General features: G+C 45.8%; 1 protein-coding gene across 1 annotated transcript in view; it reads left to right on the top strand.

The window, feature by feature from the left end:
- The first annotated feature begins 3688 nt into the window (after positions 1–3688).
- STARD7 (StAR related lipid transfer domain containing 7) overlaps positions 3689–19044 on the top strand; it is a 39141-nt gene continuing 23785 nt past the window's right edge. The window contains exon 1 of the mRNA XM_077805644.1: positions 3689–4212. Within this exon, the coding sequence (XP_077661770.1) occupies positions 3809–4212 (404 nt within the window). The 5' untranslated portion in view covers positions 3689–3808. The remainder of the gene's footprint in view (positions 4213–19044) is intronic.

The following is a 19044-nucleotide window of genomic DNA, read 5'->3' as shown; positions in this document are numbered from 1 at the left end:
TGTTGCTTTACATTCCGTTGCTGGGCCCATCATGCTAAAATAAGGCTGATTGACTCTCATGCTTCAGGCTGTAAGCCTGCCAGGGCTCAGAAAGGGCTTTTCACTCCATGTCCAGTATTGTATGACTGGCTGAGAGCTTTACGCTGGGGGGTTTTGGTAGAATGAAGCATCAAGGAGAGCCAACTGCTGGAGTCTTGATTCAACACAACATAGATCAGTCACAGGTTTTGCTGTGGCATTGTGGATGAACATGGCTCTAGAACAGGGGTTCTCAAACTTCATTGCACTGCAACCCCCTTCTGACAATGAAAATTACTACACGATCCCGGGAGGGAGGACTGAAGCCTGAGTCCCAACATGCAGGACTGAAACCCTCTGGCCTCGGGTGAAGAGGCTCGGGCTTCAGCCCCGGGCCCCAGCAAGTCTAAGCCAGCCTTGGCGATCCCATTAAAATGGGGTTGTGACCCACTTTGGGGTCCCGACCCACAGTTTGAGAATCGCTGCTCTAGAAGAGAAGGAAGCTGTTTGTTCATCCTGGCTATCTGTACATTGAATACTAGTGCTGTTTGAGTTTGATCCTGCTCTCAGGGTGCACCTTTAGTGTGAGGGGACTATCAGGTGCTTAAGGAGTGCAGGGCCTTATGTTTGCTGGGAGCTGTTATACACAATGGATTGAATCTATCCCTTGGGCTGAATAGAACACAATCATAGCTGTGGGTACTATTAGATTTTAAATTTTATTAAAGCTAATGTTAAAATTATGTAATACACAGGTTGAGAAAAAAGTGTCTGTACATCTGGGTATAGTGCTTAGATTATCCACAAATACAAAGTTTGTTTTTAAAAGTCATATGATACATAGAATGCACAATCAGTAATAACCCAAATTTAGGTGAATAAATTTAAGAACACAGTTTAGGCATTAGCATCCAAGTAGTCAGGTACGTCACTCATGAAAAGTTGTACAGAGATTTGGTTGTGGAAAGCAAAATCTATCAAGGAGTGGAGATTGTCCCTCAGTAGTTGAGAATTAGGGTAGGTTGTCCATTTAGAAAACAATCCTTGAGGAAAGTATTTGAGTTACTTTTCCCACTGTGCTTCTCATCGGCACTCTAGCTCATCCCTCCTGATATTGCCGATGTCTGATGATGTGTTCTGTGTAGGTGTCCGTCGAACATCTGATGGCGTCCAACACTATGAGTTGCCACATCAGCTGAGCGTAGCGTTGATTAATTCCGCATTCTCTCAACACTCGCTCCTTACTGGGGTCCACTGTGCCCAAATTGTCTGCACCTGGTAACCTCTAGCTCTCAAGGTTTCGGCCAGAGGGGCGTATTTCTCCACCTTATGAACTTGGGCATCACGGAAGGCCAGAGTCCTGTTCTCAAAAGACACTGATGTCCACCATGATGATCTTCCGGTCCTCGTTGGTGATGATGATGTCCGGTTGTAGTTGGCTGTCGGTTCCGGAGATGGTGGAGTTCACAGCAACCTTCCCTACGGGTGGTGGGATGACCAGGTGATCTTGGATGGCATTGTGTTGCAGCTGCCAGGCTCTGGAATGGGGCTTGCAGCTACACAGGACGTGGGGTAATGTCACTGGCTTAGCTGCACTTCCTACATCGCTTGTCCCAATTCTTATGGTGGACGGCGCCGTTCAGCGGAACACAGTTGAGCCAGGCCTTGTGGATGAACCTCCAGTCGGCAAATCGGATGAAGCTGCCCCCGGGGAGGAAGTGGTTGCTGGCATCCCACTTGCAAGTCATCTCTAATGCCTTGCCCTGGTCTGGCTTCCGTTTTAGGTTTTCCACATACTGGCAGTGGATGGCATCTTTCAGGGTCCTCTCCACTAACCTGCTACCTAAATGCTTGGCTTTCGCTGAAGAGCAGGAAACTACGTAAGAACGGCCATACTGGGTCAGACCAAAGGTCCATCTGGCATCCTGTCTTCTGACCATGGCCAATACCCGGTGCCCCAGAGGGAATGAACAGAACAGGAAATCATCAAGTGATCCATCCCCTGTCGCCAATTCCCAGCTTCTGGCAAACAGAGGCTAGGGACGCCATCCCAGCCCATCCTGGCTAATAGCCCTTGATGGACCTGTCCTCCATGAATTTATCTAGTTCTTTTTTGAACACTGTTATAGTCTTGGCCTTCATAACATCTTCTGGCAAGGAGTTCCACAGGTTGACTGTGCATTGTGTGAAAAAAATACTTCCTTTTGTTTTAAACCTGCTACCTATTAATTTCATTGGTGCCTCCTAGTCCTTGTGTTATGAGTAAATAACACTTCCTTATTTACTTTCTCCACACCAGTCATGATTTTATAGACCTCTGTCGTATCTACCCTTAGTCGTCTCTTTTCCAAGCTGAAAAGTCCCAGTCTTATTAATCGCTCCTCATATGGAAGCCGTTCCATACCCATAATAATTTTTGTTGCCCTTTTCTGAACCTTTTTCCAATGCCAATATATCTTTTTTTGAAAGGGAAGGGAAGGAGGAGTTCACCCTCCGTTTACTTTTACTCAAGAGATAATAAAACTCTGAGATGGTTTGAGGGGTGGGATTTTGGACTCCAATTAGTTGTCCCATTTCATAATGGCTTAATTTTCAGATTGCACCTTTCAGTGCTGACATACACCCTGTCTTTGTGAATAGATCGCTCCACTTGCCATTGCTATGCAGCCACTTCTGGGGTGGCGTAAGACAGCTATCTAATAGTGTACCCCAAAACTATAGGCACATGGCTGCAGTGACTAAGACAGCTAGGAGACAAAGGGAATCCGTTTGTTGAGTTTGCCTACAGAGAAAGGCAGAAGTGGGACTTTTCTAGCACTTCCCTAGGTACCACAGCAGGAAAAATCTACAAGGAGAGAAAAAGGGTGTATTGCCATCTCGGCCACTAGCTCTTCTTCTACCTGCATCTGTGGGCGCCAGGCCCAGACGGGGATCCTGACCCTCAAGGTGTCCTCCCCAACCCTGGTTATGACTTGCTAGGAATGCAGTCTGGCGGTCCCTGCTGAAGAAAGCCAGGCAGGCGGAAACAACGAGGCGTCCTTGTGGCACCTTAGAAACTAACCAATTTATCGGGCCGTAAGCTTTCGTGGCCTAAAACCCACTTCCTCAGATGCATGGAGCGGAAAATACAGTCGCGGGGGGGGGGGGGTAACAGTGTGGGGGAAATTAGTTTACGCGATGACCCATCCCTCCGCTCCCAGTAGCTAGTCAGGCCTAACTGGAGGGTGCCCCCTGCGCAAACGGAGGCCAGCCCGGCAGGTCCTGGGCGGAGCGTCTGTCTGGGGGCTGTTTTTTTCCGGCTGAGGAAGGGCCACTTTTAAGCCCGCTACGGAGGGGCCAGGGAGGCTGGAGAGCCTTGGAGGAGAGGCCGCAGCTGCGAGGCACCCGGGACTTCAGGGGCAAACCCTTCCCCGCCCCCGCCGTCCCCGGGCGCAGGCAGCTCCCCGGCCACCCCCGCGCGCTGCCGCGCAGGACCCCTCGCGCGTCTCCAAGGCGCCCGCGCTGGCTCACAAGGCGGGGCGGCGCCCTCGAGGCCCGCTCCGCGAGGGGCCGGCGCGTGCGCCGCAGACGGACGGCGCCGCGCACCAATGGGCGGCCGGGGGCCGGCCGGCGGGAGGCCAATGGGCGCGGCGGGCAGACCCGCGAGGGAGGGGGGTAGGCGGCGCGCGCGCGCGGTAGCGGTTGACCTCCCGGTAAGGCGGCAGGGCCTGAGGCGGGCGAGGGCGGGGCTTGGCCCGCGCGCAGCCGGGCGGGTAACGGGCTCTGCTCCCTCGCGCTAGGCCGCGCGGCGATGTTCCACCCGCTGCAACGGAGGCCGCCCGCCAGCATCTATTCGTACTGCGCCCGCTCGGCCCACTGGGGCGCCCGGCCGGGGCCCGCGCAGGCCCTGCGGAGCCGCTACCAGTGGCTGCTGGGCTGGCTCCGGAGGGAGCCCGAGACATGCCCCGGCCCGCGGAGCCTCCTGTCCCTCCTGGCCAGCCAGTGCAGCTACGTGACCGGCCAGCGGGTGCGGCGGGCCCAGCAGACCGGGCAGCTCTACGGCGACATCTACTCGGAGCGGGCGCGCTGGAGCCTCTTCCGCTGCCTGTGGCGCCGCTTCCAGGCCCGCCACGCCGGCGCCTGCAAGCTGATGGCGGCCCTGGCCGGCGTCTTCCTGTGGGAAGAGGAGCGGATCCAGGAGGAGGAGTTGCGAAGGTGGGTCTCTCCCGGGGCCCCCCGGGCGCCGGCTGGTGCTGGGGCTGCCCGTGGTCGGGAAGAGGCGCCTGGGCGCCCGCGTTCCTTAAAACGAGTATCCGCAGAAACTGCTCTCGGGGGAGCAGGAGCCCCGATGCTGTGGGGACAGTCCCGATTTGGGGATTTTTTTCTTATATCGGCTCCTATTCCCGCCCCCACCCCGTCCCGATTTTTCCACACGTGCTGTCTGCTCACCCTACTTAGTGCAGGGCTCCCCCCACTCCCGTCCATGCACTGGACTGCCCCCCCCCCCGGGCCCATCTAGATATTTGCCTAGATTTACAACAGGCGACATTGAAAGTGCTGGCGAAGTCCGCACCCAACTAAAGTTTCATACAATGACTTGTTTCAGAGGAGCCGCCCGTGTTAGTCTGTATTCGCAAAAAGGAAAGGAGGACTTGTGGCACCTGAGAGACTAACCCATTTATTTGAGCATTAGTTAGTCTCTCGGGTGCCCCAAGTCCTCCTTTTCTTTGTACAATGACTTGTTTATATTGTTCTGTATACTATACAGGGAAAGGTAAGTACAATGTTTCGATTCCAGTTGATTTATAGTTATATGATAAAAAATGAGAGAGAAAGTAAACCATCAGTAACAGTGCTCTGTGACCCTTTTTTTTTTTTTTTTTTTTTGTATTTTTATATCTGATTTTGTAAGCAAGTGGGTTTTAAGTGAGGTGTAACTCAGGGGCATGCAAGATCAATCAGACTCCTGAAAGGGTGACTGTTGTCTGGAAAGATTGAGAGCCACTGCCTTAATGCACTAGAAAATGAAGGTCATAATTCAGGGATGGATGGATGAGATGACTGGCTAGATCCTTTCCATCTCTAGCTTCTGATCTGAAATATATCCATTCTTTAATAATAAGAGTAGGGGCAATTAATATTTTAAATATCTGATTAATGGTTTTGTGAGTGTTTGGGCCTCAGAAACATGGTTGAGGGGTGATATGTGATAAGATACTTTTGCTTGAAACTGCCTGTAGAATGAAGGATTTGAGGGAGGTACAGAGATTCAAGGCCATTCCTGTCTCAGTGCTGTCTTATCCAAATGTTTAAACTTGTTGGCATCTTTTCTTAGAGGTTAAACACATTACGTTATGCAATCTATTAAATCACAAAAACCCTTAGAAATGAAATAACCCTTGCATTTGCACCCATCCTTGGTACTTTGTCTGTTAAAGGTTAAACAAAACCCTTCATGGCCTCTTATATATTTGAAATACTGAAAATGTGGTCTTTTTCCTATTTCTTTTGAGGGGCTCAAGTGTGTATCATGAGTTCTCTTAGGACCCAGTGTTGTAAACAGGTAGGCAGGTGGCGCCCCTGATCCAATGCCTGGTGAAGTAATAGGAATTTTTCCATTGACTTACATGGGTGTTGGATCAGGCATACCATCAAGGCTACCCATGGGACCGTACAGTAGTTATTAACATGCTTAAATGTTTATGGGATTTGGTCTTTTAAAATTAATTGAAAGGCTGAGGTCGTGAATCTTCTAACAGACAGATCCATTCTTTTGTATCAGAAAGCTCATAAAACTTGTCTTACAACTTAAACAGTGATAAAATTTTTTTTATATATTTGTGTGTGTATATATATAAAACTAGCTTATGGAAGTCCTTAAGGCTGTATTGGTGAGACCAACTACCAGTCATTCTCTTCAGCTTTGTGGTATTGATCACATATTATAGTTGATACTTTTCTACTGTCTTCCTCTTCTGTCTTGTGAGTTGCTAATATCACATTGTTTTTTTTACGTTTAGATGCATAACCTGTTAGTTGGCCCATTAAAACTCTGTGAGATAGAGCTTTTCTACTTTTACTTCAAATCTATTTTCCTTATTTTAATACTTAGTTTAATTTTGATGATTGTTGAAGGGGCTTTTCCCTTCCTTAGTTTTCAAAACGTGGTTGTTTGTTTTAAAATACTATCAGGTTTGGTAGCAGGAGATAAACTGTTCCAGTAAACTCCAAAAAGTTCAACCATATTTCTAAGTAGTAGTCTTTTTTCCTTCTCTATAGAACTGACTTGATTAACTTTTTCTAGTACCAAAATTTCCTACCAGAGTAGATAAAAATGGATTATTTTTTAAATAAAAAAATCTGTTTGTTTTTTTTATTTTGTTTAAATTTTTATTTTTAAAAATCTGTTGAAAATAACATATTTTGTATTAAATTCAGATAAGGCCCACATTTACTATACTCTCAACATTTAAATACAAAATAAATATGCTGAGTCCATGAACCTCTATCAAAACTTTGAGTTAAAAGCTGCTTTTCTCTATAAAGACAGGTTTCAGAGTAACAGCCATGTTAGTCTGTATTCGCAAAAAGAAAAGGAGTACTTGTGGCACCTTAGAGACTAACCAATTTATTTGAGCATAAGCTTTGCATCCGATGAAGTGAGCTGTAGCTCATGAAAGCTTATGCTCAAATAAATTGGTTAGTCTCTAAGGTGCCACAAGTACTCCTTTTCTTTCTATAAAGACAGATGTTTTTCCCCCTGATTCTAACTTTTGAGGTCAAGCTATATAAATGTGGCACAGTAGGTCAGCCTAAGTAACTTAGGAGACTTTCATTTTCAAGAGATTTGGACTCCAGTGATTCACTCAGGCATATTTGAAATTTTTCCTGGGCTGACCTAAAATAATCAGTTTAATTCACTGATTATCATTTATCACTCTGTTTTAATAAATGATTTATTTGTTGACATGAAACATGTTTTGGGTACATAAATTTCTCTTATCAAAACATTTAAAGTTATTTTATTTAATAAAAATAAATGTAATATGCTGGTTTTGACCTATAGGTTTTTTTGTTCGTTTTGGTTTTTTTTAATCCAGGGGATCATGAGAAGTTTGATTCCACAAGTTTGATACTGTATTATTCAGTACATCAAGTTCTTAATTTGGTAATAATGCTTAATGTCTGGTTAAGTCAAACCTCCCTTTTACCATGGCCCCCTTTGTAAAGTAGATTGCTTAAACCTTGAGTTTTTTATTTCTCCAAATGAATTGGTTTATCATGGATTGCCATTGACCTAAGAGGCTTCCTGGAACTAAAATGGGGAGTGTTTGGGTGAAAAAACCTTAATTTGGAGTTGTATCTCCTTTTTAACTCTACAGAGTGAGTTGAAAATGTTGTTCAAAGCTGTTTGCTTTTGTTTTAAAAAAACAAAACAAAAAAACCCCTGAATTTCTCTTAGTCCTGGTTCAGTTGCTTGAGGTCTGTGATGTCATAGTTTTACTAATTGTTGTAGATGAGGTAGACAAGACCTGAATTTTGAACTGTAGAAAGAAATGGATTTTTTTTTTTTAACATCATAAAGAAGTGCAAAAACAAGGGCGTCGTGGGCAGGGCAAAAACCCATTTCTGGAGTTCCTTTGCAGGTCACCTTTAAAGCCAGTTTCTAATACAGTAAAAATTACTAATGGCTCTGCCCTTTCTTGTGGGGGAAGTAATTCTTCAATAAAATCAGCTGCATACAGACTCCCTTGTTCAGTGTTTGTTTCACTTAATTTTAACTGGGAATTGTAGGAGCTTTAAAAAGCAGATTAAAAAACTAGTTTATTTAACTGTATGATCTCTACTTCTGAAATGCTGTTCAACCACCAGCGCGCGCACAGCTGGGATTTTTTCATCTGAGACCTCAAAGCACTTGACAGTGGTATGACTGTGTCATTCCCATTTTACAGATAGCCTTCCTGTTTGATCTCAGTCTGACAAAATCAGGAATGGAACCCAGGAATCAGGGTGCATTGATTTAAATCAAATGTGATTAAAATTGCGGTTCAGCAAGAAGAAAACCTTGATTTAAATCATTATAATCTTGTTTTGCATTTGTACATCTTAATTATTTTCCTAAAGAAAGATTGATTCTCACTGGTTGGTAACGATTAAAATGTTTTGCAACATAATATAGTCTTCACTAACTGGTTTATTAAACCAAGGAATATTATCTGTAGTAAATAAAATGAAGGAATTTTTTCTGGTCACCATGTGTCTTTCAAAATTTCAGAACTTGTAGAGCTCATCCTCGTGTCTCATTGTTCATGCACTGGAAAAGGAAAACGAACTTTCTTGCTTTTTCAACTCTGTTCAGAGTTGAGAAACTGATTCCACCTAGTAATTGAACTGAACTAATTGAATAAACTGAAATGAAGAAAACATTTCCTCTACATGTGCAGAAGCGGCTACTGCTGTCAAAAGCTGGGTTAGCACTTCAAACTCTGGTTCCAAGTGCTTAGCCAGTGACTTGCACCAGCTCAGTAGTTTGACTTTTTTAAAAACTTCAGCAGCAAACATGTGCCATTTGGATATTTTCATTTAAATGATTATAATAAATTAAGGCCTTAATATAGGTTTTCATATCATCAAATTTGATTTGAAAGTGGTTTATTATTAAAAAAAAAAAGAAATATATTGGATTTAAATTAAAATCGGATTTAAATTAAAAAAGAAAACATTTTTTATTTGGCTCCCAGCAGCCCTCTTCTAGTTCTGTGCTGAGATTGTACTTTTACTAGCTGGTCATGCATGTACCCTTCCAAATGCTACAATTTTAACTCTCAGGCCTATGTCTGTTTAATACCCTTATGTGAATGTACTCCTCTGCATCATCCTGTTTTACTGTCACATTTCTCATGAAGTTTTAGAGCAGTTTAAATAAAAATAAAGATCTATTCATTAATAACTGATCTAAAACATTCAAATTGGTGTCTGACATAATAGTATCAAATCTAAATACAGATCTTGGACAAGAATTTGTAGTTGCATTTTAAGACAGCGTTCTCCTGTGGCAACTTCTGAAAAGGGGCAATTTAAGAGTCTCAGCATGCAGTGATGATCACGTTAGGAAGAAATGTAAAGAACATAGGTGTTTTTTAATGTACTGTACAGCACTAAGCGATATATAAACTTACATTTTTAAATAATGAGCAAGCAATCCAAAATTACCACAAATTCTATAGGCAGAGGTAGATTAGGGGTTTGTGGGGCCCTGGGCCAGAGCAAGTGTGGACTCCTCCCCACCCTTTCCTCCTGCAGACCCCTTCCCTCCTCCTCCCCCCCTCAGCTCCCCAGTGCTCCGCTTGGGGCCTTGTCCATTTTGTGGTGGGGGGGTGGATATGCTGAGGCCCCTGGGCACGGGCCCTGTTGGCTCCATGGCTAATCCACCACAGACTATAGGTGGTGGATACTGGTATTAAACACTCCGTCTTATTCTTGGTTCCATCACTTTACTTGCTGTGTTACCTTGTGCAAGTGCCGAGTCACTGCTATTAAAAAATCAGCCCCCCTTCAGGATGTCTCAAGTTTGGCACCCCAAAAAATGAAGTATTCCAAATCACTAGTCAGTTTTGGAAAACTAGACTTTAGTGCCTGTTTCCCACCTTTAAGATGAGGGTAATAATTGTTACAGTTTCAGGGTAACTGCACCTGTATTCCTGCTCCATGGTCCCTCAAGGTTTCAGGCTTCCAGCCATCACCTCTCGTGGATAGAGACCCTCTCCCCCCTGACTGGGGGTTTTAAGGCTGCACCACTGATCTATACTGTGATATTCCCAGTAAGCCAGTCTGCCAAAAGGCCAACACCTGGGCTGTGTTTTACCTCAGAGAACGGTGCTGATGTTTTTACCAGTCACCATGCAGCTCTTCCAAGCAAGCACATGTATTAATAGGGCAAATGCATTACAGATAAAACATAAAAAACAATAAATACAGAGGCAGAAAAGAGGGGAGAAGGGTGGAGTAATCTTTGTAATTTTGGTGAAGGTGCAGAAGTCCAACACACAGACATGTTCTCAGTATTGGTAATGTTATCTACATTGTGTCCTTAATACGGTAGATCAGCATGAAGTCCTGTTCTGCACAGCAATCCAGAAATAAAGGCTTAACTCACATTGGTAAGGTACTTTGAGCTCTTCAGATGAGCACTTCAAACAGCATTACTGTGCCTTGTTCTTGTACCACAGTCTCACCTGCACCATGACTTCAGTAGGACTTTCCATGGTAAGAATGATGCTTTATTGTAAGTAATGATTTGCCTGTGCAGTGTGCTCCTTCATGGCAAGCCTCTGCACAGCTGTGTTTTTGCCTGCTGCACATAACTCCCATGTCCTGTTTTGTAAGGCTCTGTTCCGATGCCCACCTCTAAAAGATTATATGGAAGAACAGCATGAGTTAGGACTTGAGTTCTTATTCTCAAACTCTTGGTGTAGATCAGTGTGTTCTGTGGAGACCTCCCTTCCTGCTCCTGATTATGCGGGTAACTTCCCCTTTCAGACCACATTTGCAATCACATACCGTCCTATAGTATCTACAGCAAATGCCTACCTCAGAAAATAATCTTAGGGCAGTGTTGGATTTTGAGTTACCTCTTTGTGAAGAGTAGCAGCGGGAGATGAGAAGCAGCGAGCATCATGGGATCATCCAGCTCTGTGGGCTTCTAGCCGGTGCTCTGTGGACCATCACTTGGGAACTGGTGGGCTAGAGTGACAGGCTTCATCCTGAATGTCCTTGGTTCTAGAACTCAGGCCTTTAATACTAACTTAGTATTCAATGTGAGGCCTTTTATAGAGAATAAATGACTGTCTGGAAAAGAGCCTGAGTTGAGGTGCTATAAAAAACCTTAAGTAGGTCTACTGAATATTCATTAGAAATCACGTTTCTCCTCCCTTCTTTCCACCCATGTTGTCCCTCTACAGTAGCATCTGATTATCTTCTTGCGTGCTTTTTCTTCCTAAGTGAACTCTTTGGGAATAGTGACAGACCTTAGCCACAGCTGTGGATGTAATGGAGAGAGATGAACATGGGGTACAGATGATCTGACCTATATTCAGAGTGAAAGATGGTGAGAGTGACATGTCACCTGTTACATACAGGGAGTCTTCGGAATTATGTTGTAAGTTGAAACCGCTTTTCCCATAGGAATCAGTGGTATGAAGGGGGGATTGGTTCCTGAACCAAGGCTTGATACACTATTTTCACCACAATAGCCCACATTTTTGTACTAAATGAATTATAGATGACTAATGTTGCAACATCAATGTATTGACTGTACACTGTATTTTGTAAACAGCATTCAAATAAACATATAAACTCACACATGCTGCACTGAATGCCAGCAACACGGGCTCAGAAAGCCAGGGAGAACGCACACATGCTGAGCCTCAGTCAGTCACTGTTGGCTTCCCAGCTCTGAGCTCAGCCAATCAAAAACAAGCGGCAGTAAGCTATCCTGCTTCCTCGAAGCCAATCAGAAGCGATCACTTCCTGGTTGAGTTATACTGGTATTGAGATGCAAGTGATTCCAAGCAAACTTTATGCAAATCAAGCATTGTAAGGGCGAAGCAAGTATCGTGGGGCGAAATGGGCAGTCAGTTGAAAAGCATCATCTGACGTAAGTCTGAGGACTCCCTGTATTTGGGAGCTTCCACTAGTGAGCCTTCAGATATCATAGAATCAAAGAATATCAGGGTTGGAAGGGACCTCATGAGGTCATCTAGTCCAACCCCCTGCTCAAAGCAGGACCAATCGCCAGCTAAATCATCCCAGCCAGGGCTTTTGTCAAGCCTGACCTTAAAAATATCTAAGGAAGGCGATTCCACCACCTCCCTAGGTAACGCATTCCAGTGTTTCACCACCCTCCTAGTGAAAAAGTTTTTCCTAATATCCAACCTAAACCTCCCCCACTGCAATTTGAGACCATTACTCCTTGTTCTGTCATCTGCTACCACTGAGAACAGTCTAGATCCATCCTCTTTGGAACCCCCTTTCAGGTAGTTGAAAGCAGCTATCAAATCCCCCCTCATTCTTCTCTTCCGCAGACTAAACAATCCCAGTTCCCTCAGCCTCTCCTCATAAGTCTCGTGTTCCAGTCCCCTAATAATTTTTGTTGCCCTCTGCTGGACGCTTTCCTATTTTTCCACATCCTTCTTGTGGTGTGGGGCCCAAAACTGGACACAGTACTCCAGATGAGCCCTCACCAGTGTCGAATAGAGGGGAACGATCACGTCCCTCGATCTGCTGGCAATGCCCCTACGTATACATCCCAAAATGCCATTGGCCTTCTTGGCAACAAGGGCACATTGTTGACTCCTATCCAGCTTCTCGTCCACTGTAACCCCTAGGTCCTTTTCTGCAGAACTGCTGCCGAGCCATTCGGTCCCTAGTCTGTAGCGGTGCATTGGATTCTTCCGTCCTAAGTCCAGGACTCTGCACTTGTCCTTGTTGAACCTCATCAGATTTCTTTTGGCCCAATCCTCTAATTTATCTAGGGCCCTCTTTATCCTATCCCTACCCTCCAGCGTATCTACCTCTCCTCCCAGTTTAGTGTCATCTGCAAACTTGCTGAGGGTGCAATCCACACCATCCTCCAGATCATTAATGAAGATATTGAACAAAATCGGCCCCAGGACCGACCCTTGGGGCACTCCGCTTGATACCGGCTGCCAACTAGACATGAGCCATTGATCGCTACCCGTTGAGCCCGACAATCTAGCCAACTTTCTATCCACCTTATAGTCCATTCATCCAGCCCATACTTTAACTTGCTGGCAAGAATACTGTGGGAGACCGTGTCAAAAGCTTTGCTAAAGTCAAGGAACAACACGTCCACCGCTTTCCCCTCATCCACAGAACCAGTTATCTCGTCATAGAAGGCAATTAGATTAGTCAGGCATGACTTGCCCTTGGTGAATCCAGGCTGACTGTTCCTGATCACTTTCCTCTCCTCTAAGTGCTTCAGAATTGATTCCTTGAGGACCTGCTCCATGATTTTTTCCAGGGACTGAGGTGAGGCTGACTGGCCTGTAGTTCCGAGGATCCTCCTCCTTCCCTTTTTAAAATTAGCCTTTTTCCAGTCGTCCGGGACTTCCCCCGATCGCCATGAGTTTTCAGAGATAATGGCCAGTGGCTCTGCAATCACATCCCCCAACTCCTTTAGCACTCTCAGATGCAGCGCATCCGTCCCCATGGACTTGTGCTCGTCCAGCTTTTCTAAATAGTCCCGAACCACTTCTTTCTCCACAGAGGACTAGTCACCTCCTCCCCATTTTGTGCTGCCCAGTGCAGCAGTCTGGGAGCTGACCTTGTTCGTGAAGACAGAGGCAAAAAAAGCATTGAGTACATTAGCTTTTTCCACATCCTCTGTCACTAGGTTGCCTCCCTCACTCAGTAAGGGGCCCACATATGTGAAGCATCGAGTCTTGAAACCTGACAAGCCCCAAGTTAGCTGCCCATCAGGTCATGTGGGATGTGCTGTAGGAAATACTATCTGCTGGAGATGAGTGCTTTACTGATGGTACCATCTATGGAGTGGTAGATGAGAAGTGCCTGCATAAATTGTCCAGGGAGTTTCTGATTCCCTTGGGAGCGGTGGGAGCAGATTCCCAACCAAGAAATGCAGAACTCTTGGAATTTTGTTTGGAAGCTCTATTGCACGTCTGCTGTACTTCTGGGTTTATTTTTAGGTTGTAAATGCTGCAGCAGGGACTGTCTCATTCTGCAGCCTGTTTGCTGGGCACCCTAGCAGTGCAGCAAGAGTATTTATTTGCCAGCCAGAAATTACTTTATAGGGGAGTGTAAGCTGTTGCCTCACTTTGGTAATGTGTGCAATATGATTGACCTTTGCAGACTGCTGCAAGGCAAACAGTGACCCAGGGAGGGCGGGGCCTAGTTTGAGAACCTTCTAAACTGATTCTGCCAAGTTGGTTTTATAGACACTTTATCTGTTCCAGGTGCTGGCTGAAGTCTGGTGCCAAGGTCAGAAGTGATTTATATGATTTGTAGAAATACAAACTGCAGCCAGGCTTTTCCCCTCCCTTCAAAAAACAAATTAAAAGGGAAGGGCTATACTTTGCTTTGGGCAACTGCATCCTGCCTACAACTCTCCCTTCAATTGAATAAGATTCACAGATTCCAAGCCAGAAAGGATCATTGTGATCATCTATTCTGACCTCCTGTATAACACAGGCCAGAGACCTTCTCTGAATTAATTCCTAGAGCAGATCTCTTAGAAAAACATCTGGTCTTGATTTAAAAATTGTCAGTGGTTGAAAATCTACCGTGACACTCGGTGAATTGTTCCACTCGTTAATTACCTTCATTATTTAAAATGTACACCTTATTTCTAGTCTGAATTTGTTTAGCTTCAAATTCCAGCGTTTGGAGTACCTTTCTCTGCTAGTTTGAGGAGCCCATTATCAAATATTCATTCCCCATGTAGATACTTAAACTGTAATCACATCACCCCTTAACCTTCTCTTTGTTAAGCTAAACATACTGTAAGGCCGGTTTTCTAATCCTTTAGTCAGGGTATGTCTACACTGCACAGTTGTCGCCAAACTTATGTCTTTTGCGGGTACTTAACGCGCGCGCATACACACACACACCCCACCCTCCCGGCAAAAGACAAAAGCAGCAGTGTGGAAGTATCTTGTCAGCAAAAGTGCGAACAAAATACCGCAAAAGAATGTTCACAAATGCTGACTTTTAGTGACAAGGTTGTGTTGACATAGCCTTGTCGCTAAAAGCTGCGTAGTGTAGACAAGCCCTCAGTCTTGTGGCTCTTCTCTCCAATTTTTCAACATCTTTCTTGAACTGTTGACACCAGAACTGGACACAGTATTCCAGCAGCAGTCGCACCAATGCCAAATGCAGAGGTGGAGTAACCTGTCTACTCCTGCTCAAGAGTCCCCTGTTCATTGATTGCATTAGCTCTTCTGGCCACAGCATAAGATTGGAAGCTCATACTTCATCTTATTATCCACCACAACCCCCAAATATTTTGCTAGTCACTGCTACCCGGGATAGAGTCCCCCATCCTTTAAGTGTGACCTATGTTTTTTTGTTCCTAGATCTATCTATACATGGACATTTTGCCATATTAAAATGCATATAGTTTGCTTGCACCAGTTTACCAAGCAATGCTGAAACAGTGACCTGTCCTCTTCATTACTTACCACTCCCATAAGTTTTGTCATTGATAATTTGGTTTTCTTCCAGGTCATTGATAAAAATTTAGTTAGTACAGGGACTGATCCCTGCAGGACACTACTGGAAACATACCCTGTTGAAGACAGTTCCCCATTTAGAAGCATCTTGAGACTTATCAGGCAGGTTTTAATCCATTTAATGTGTGTCAATTTAATTTTATATCATTCAAGCTTTTTTTTAATCAAAGTATCATGGAGTACCAAGTCAAACGCCTTACAGAAGGTACATCAAAATTAACCTTTTTCAGCCAAACTTGTAATCTCATCCAAAAATATATCAAGTTAGTTTGATGTGATCTATTTTATATAAACTCATGTTGATTGGCATTAATTATGTTTCCTGTTTTACTGCTTTCTTAATCGTGGGTTGACTCCTTTGTCAAAACTGTTGAGTAGTGTCCGCTCTGCTTAGGTACTCGTATTGCACTAATCATCTGGGGAATCGGTGCATCTTCCAGAGGCACATAGTCATATGCCTGGCATCTGTTGCACATGATGCCTCTTCCATTCCTCTCCTCTCCCAAAGGGGAAAACTGAGTGTTGCACAATGCTTTTATTAGTCAAAGCAGGCAGCGTGTGCCTTGCTTTTGCAATGGGAAGTGAGGCTTGCAATAGTTTTTAAATCATGTGGCAGAGAGTTCCATAGTCTTACACTGGTCTTTGAGATTGTGCAGGAGACTAACTCTATCCTTGCATTGTGCAGGGCTACTGTGCCATGGGAGGGCGAGGATGACCATGGTCATGATCTGATTGTGACTATCCCATTCCCAAACTATTAAGGTCTTTGAAGATAAGGACCAAGATCTTGAACCAGGTGGGATAGTCAGGGGAACCAGTGTAGAGAGTGCAGAACTGGATTGATGTCACCATGTGATGTTAAACCCCAGAACTGATTGCCAGTTGATGTTGGAGATGGGGAGTGATCCTCAGCCTGTAAAGTGGTTTGGGTTCCTTCTTAATAGCATCTTTCCCTCTGGTTGCAGCTGAACAAGTGGTCTTAATGCTGCTTCCTGCTTTGAGCCCCCTAAGATTGCTGCTGACGTCATTCCAGATGGGCAAGAGAGAAAATATACTGTAAATCCAGAGCTACTGTGAATCATCCATGGGTTCCCATTATCTGGCTGTGTGAGTTAAGGCAGGCTTTCACCCAGCAGTCAGAATGGAATGCAATCCTCTAGATATTTGTGTGTTACTGTAGTGCCTAAAGGGTCCTAAGCAAAATCAGTACTCCATTGTGCCAGGCAGAGCACTGACAAAGAGTAACTGTACACTCTTTGGGGCGGGGACTATCTAAATAGACAAGACACTGTGTGAGAGAGGAATGAGGATTATCCTCACTTTACAGACTAGGAACTGAGGCACAGAGAGGGGACTTGTTCAAGGTAACACAGACAGTTGTAGCCTTTCTATCCATATGAATCCTCAGGAACCCAGATCTCCTGAGTCTTAGCCATATGGCCTTAGTCACAAGACCAGCCTTCTTAGTTGCATTAAAATTAAACTGGGCATCTTAATTGGCCCAGATTGAGTCTTTGCCCACAGAATCGAGTGGCTAAGGGAGGATCATCCCCCTCTTGCTGGCTATGAGCTTTTCTGATAGGCTAGGGAGCCCTGCTAAGCCTCTTCTTTTACCGTGTAATTTGATCACAGCTAGTACGTGTGAAGTTTCTCTATTACACTCTAGTTCTATAATAAACCGGCAAAAAGACTATTACAGGGGAGCAGCTGGCTAAAATCAAAGGGAATTTCCATACTGGAAGAGACCAACAGTCCTTTGAGTCCACTCACTGTCTCTGAGAGTGGTGTGTGCCGGATGCTTTAGAAGAGTGGTCTCCAACCTTTTTATGCCCAAGATCACTTTTTGAATTTAAGGGCAACCCAGGATCTGCCCCACCCCTTCCCCGAGGCCCTGCTCCTTTCCCAAAGCCCTGCCCCGCTCGGTCCATTCCCCCTCTCTCTGTCACTTGCTTTCCCCCACCCTCACTCACTTTCACCGGGCAGGGGGTTGGGGTTCGGGAGACGGTCTGGGCTCTGGGCTGGGGCCAAGGGGTTCGCAGTGTGGGAGGAGGCTCTGGGCTGAGCTGGGTGCAAGCTCTGGGAGGGTGTTTGGGTGTAGGAAGGGGCTCTGGGCTGGGGCAGAGTGAGGTTCAGGAGGGGATGCAGGGTGCTGGCTCTGAGAGGGGGGTCAGGGCTGGGGCAGGGGTTGGGGTGCAGGAGGAAGTATGCGATGCTGGCTCTGGGAGAGGGCTCAGGGTGCAGCAGGGGCTGGGGGTGGGGTGCAGCCTCCCGCTGGGTGTCACTTATCATGGGCAGCTCCTGATCAGCAGCGCAGCGAGGCTAAGGCAGGCTCCCTGCCTGTCCCGGCCCCACGCCGCTCCCGGAAGGGGCCAACACGCTTCTGCGGCCTCTGGGAGGGGAGGCGGGGGGCACCTGGCTCTGCATGCTGTCCCTCTCTGCAGGCACTGCCCCCAAAGCTCCTGTTGGCCACAGTTCCCCGTTCCTGGCCATGGGGAGCTGCGGGGGCAGTGCTTGCAGGCAGGAGCAGCTGATGGGAAGTGGGGCTGCACCTCAGCAGACTGGGAGCCTGCCTTAGCAGCAGCCCCGCTACACTGCTGGAGATCGCAAATGACTGGGGGAGTCCCCAGGATCGACCAGTCGATTATGATCGGGTTGGTGACCACTGCTTTCGAAGGACCCTGGGCCTTGTTTTCATTAGAGCTTTTTACAAACGTTTCACCCTGGTTCAGTAGCATTAGAAGCAGTGGTGCAGCTGTTGGAATTGGTAGGGCTCACGTAGCCTCCGGGTCAGACCTGCTCTGAGCATAGTTAAGGGGTGGTAATGGTTCACTTGCAGGAAGTGACTGGGTCAGTCAGAGAGCCCGTGAGCTACTGGCATGGCAGATGCAGCTGGAATGACTCTTAATGTGTACTTGAAGGAAATGGCAAGGTTGGCTGCACTTTGGAAGTGTTACTGTACCACTGCAGTAGTATGAATGTACCAAAATTAAACACTTAGTACAACTTTAGCAGATGATAAGAGATAGACAAACACATCTGTAGTGTTTGGCTACCAAAGACACTGCCATCAGGAAGTACCATCCCCCTACTGCTGGCTCCAATAAGACGTCTTTGCAGAGGCCAGCCTGGGTGACTTTCTGATGGCTTTCTGCATAATGAATACGTGAGGAGACATAGGGCAAGTCTACACTGCAAAATTAAGTCAACATAAGTACGTTGACGTACAGCCGCTGCAGTAATTAAATCGCTCTTGCATGTCTACATTACACTAGCAGCACTTGCATTGGTGCAAAGAGCCGTACACTGTTCCCCTCTATTCGACATTGGTGAGGCCTCATCTGGGGTACTGTGTCCAGTTTTGGGCCCCACACTACAAGAAGGATGTTGAAAAATTGGAAAGAGTCCAGCGGAGGGCAACAAAAATGATTAGGGGACTGGAACATATGACTTATGAGGAGAGGCGGAGGGAACTGGGGATGTTCATTCTTCAGAAGACAAGAATGAGGGGGGATTTGATAGCTGCTTTCAGCTACCTGAAAGGGGGTTCCAAAGAGGATGGATCTAGACTGTTCTCAGTGGTAGCTGATGACAGAACAAGGAGTAATGGTCTCAAGTTGCAGTGAGGGAGATTTAGGTTGGATATTAAGAAAAACTTTTTCACTAGAAGAGTGGTGAAACACTGGAATGCGTTACCTAGGGAGGTGGTGGAATCTCCTTCCCTAGAAGTTTTTAAGGTCAGGCTTGACAAAGCCCTGGCTGGGATGATTTAGTCGGGGAT

Source organism: Eretmochelys imbricata, chromosome 26 (genome assembly GCF_965152235.1).
Source record: "Eretmochelys imbricata isolate rEreImb1 chromosome 26, rEreImb1.hap1, whole genome shotgun sequence".
Lineage (NCBI taxonomy): Eukaryota > Metazoa > Chordata > Testudines > Cheloniidae > Eretmochelys > Eretmochelys imbricata.
The sequence above is the reverse complement of the archived record's forward strand: the minus strand, read 5'-3'. Positions and strand labels throughout refer to the sequence as shown.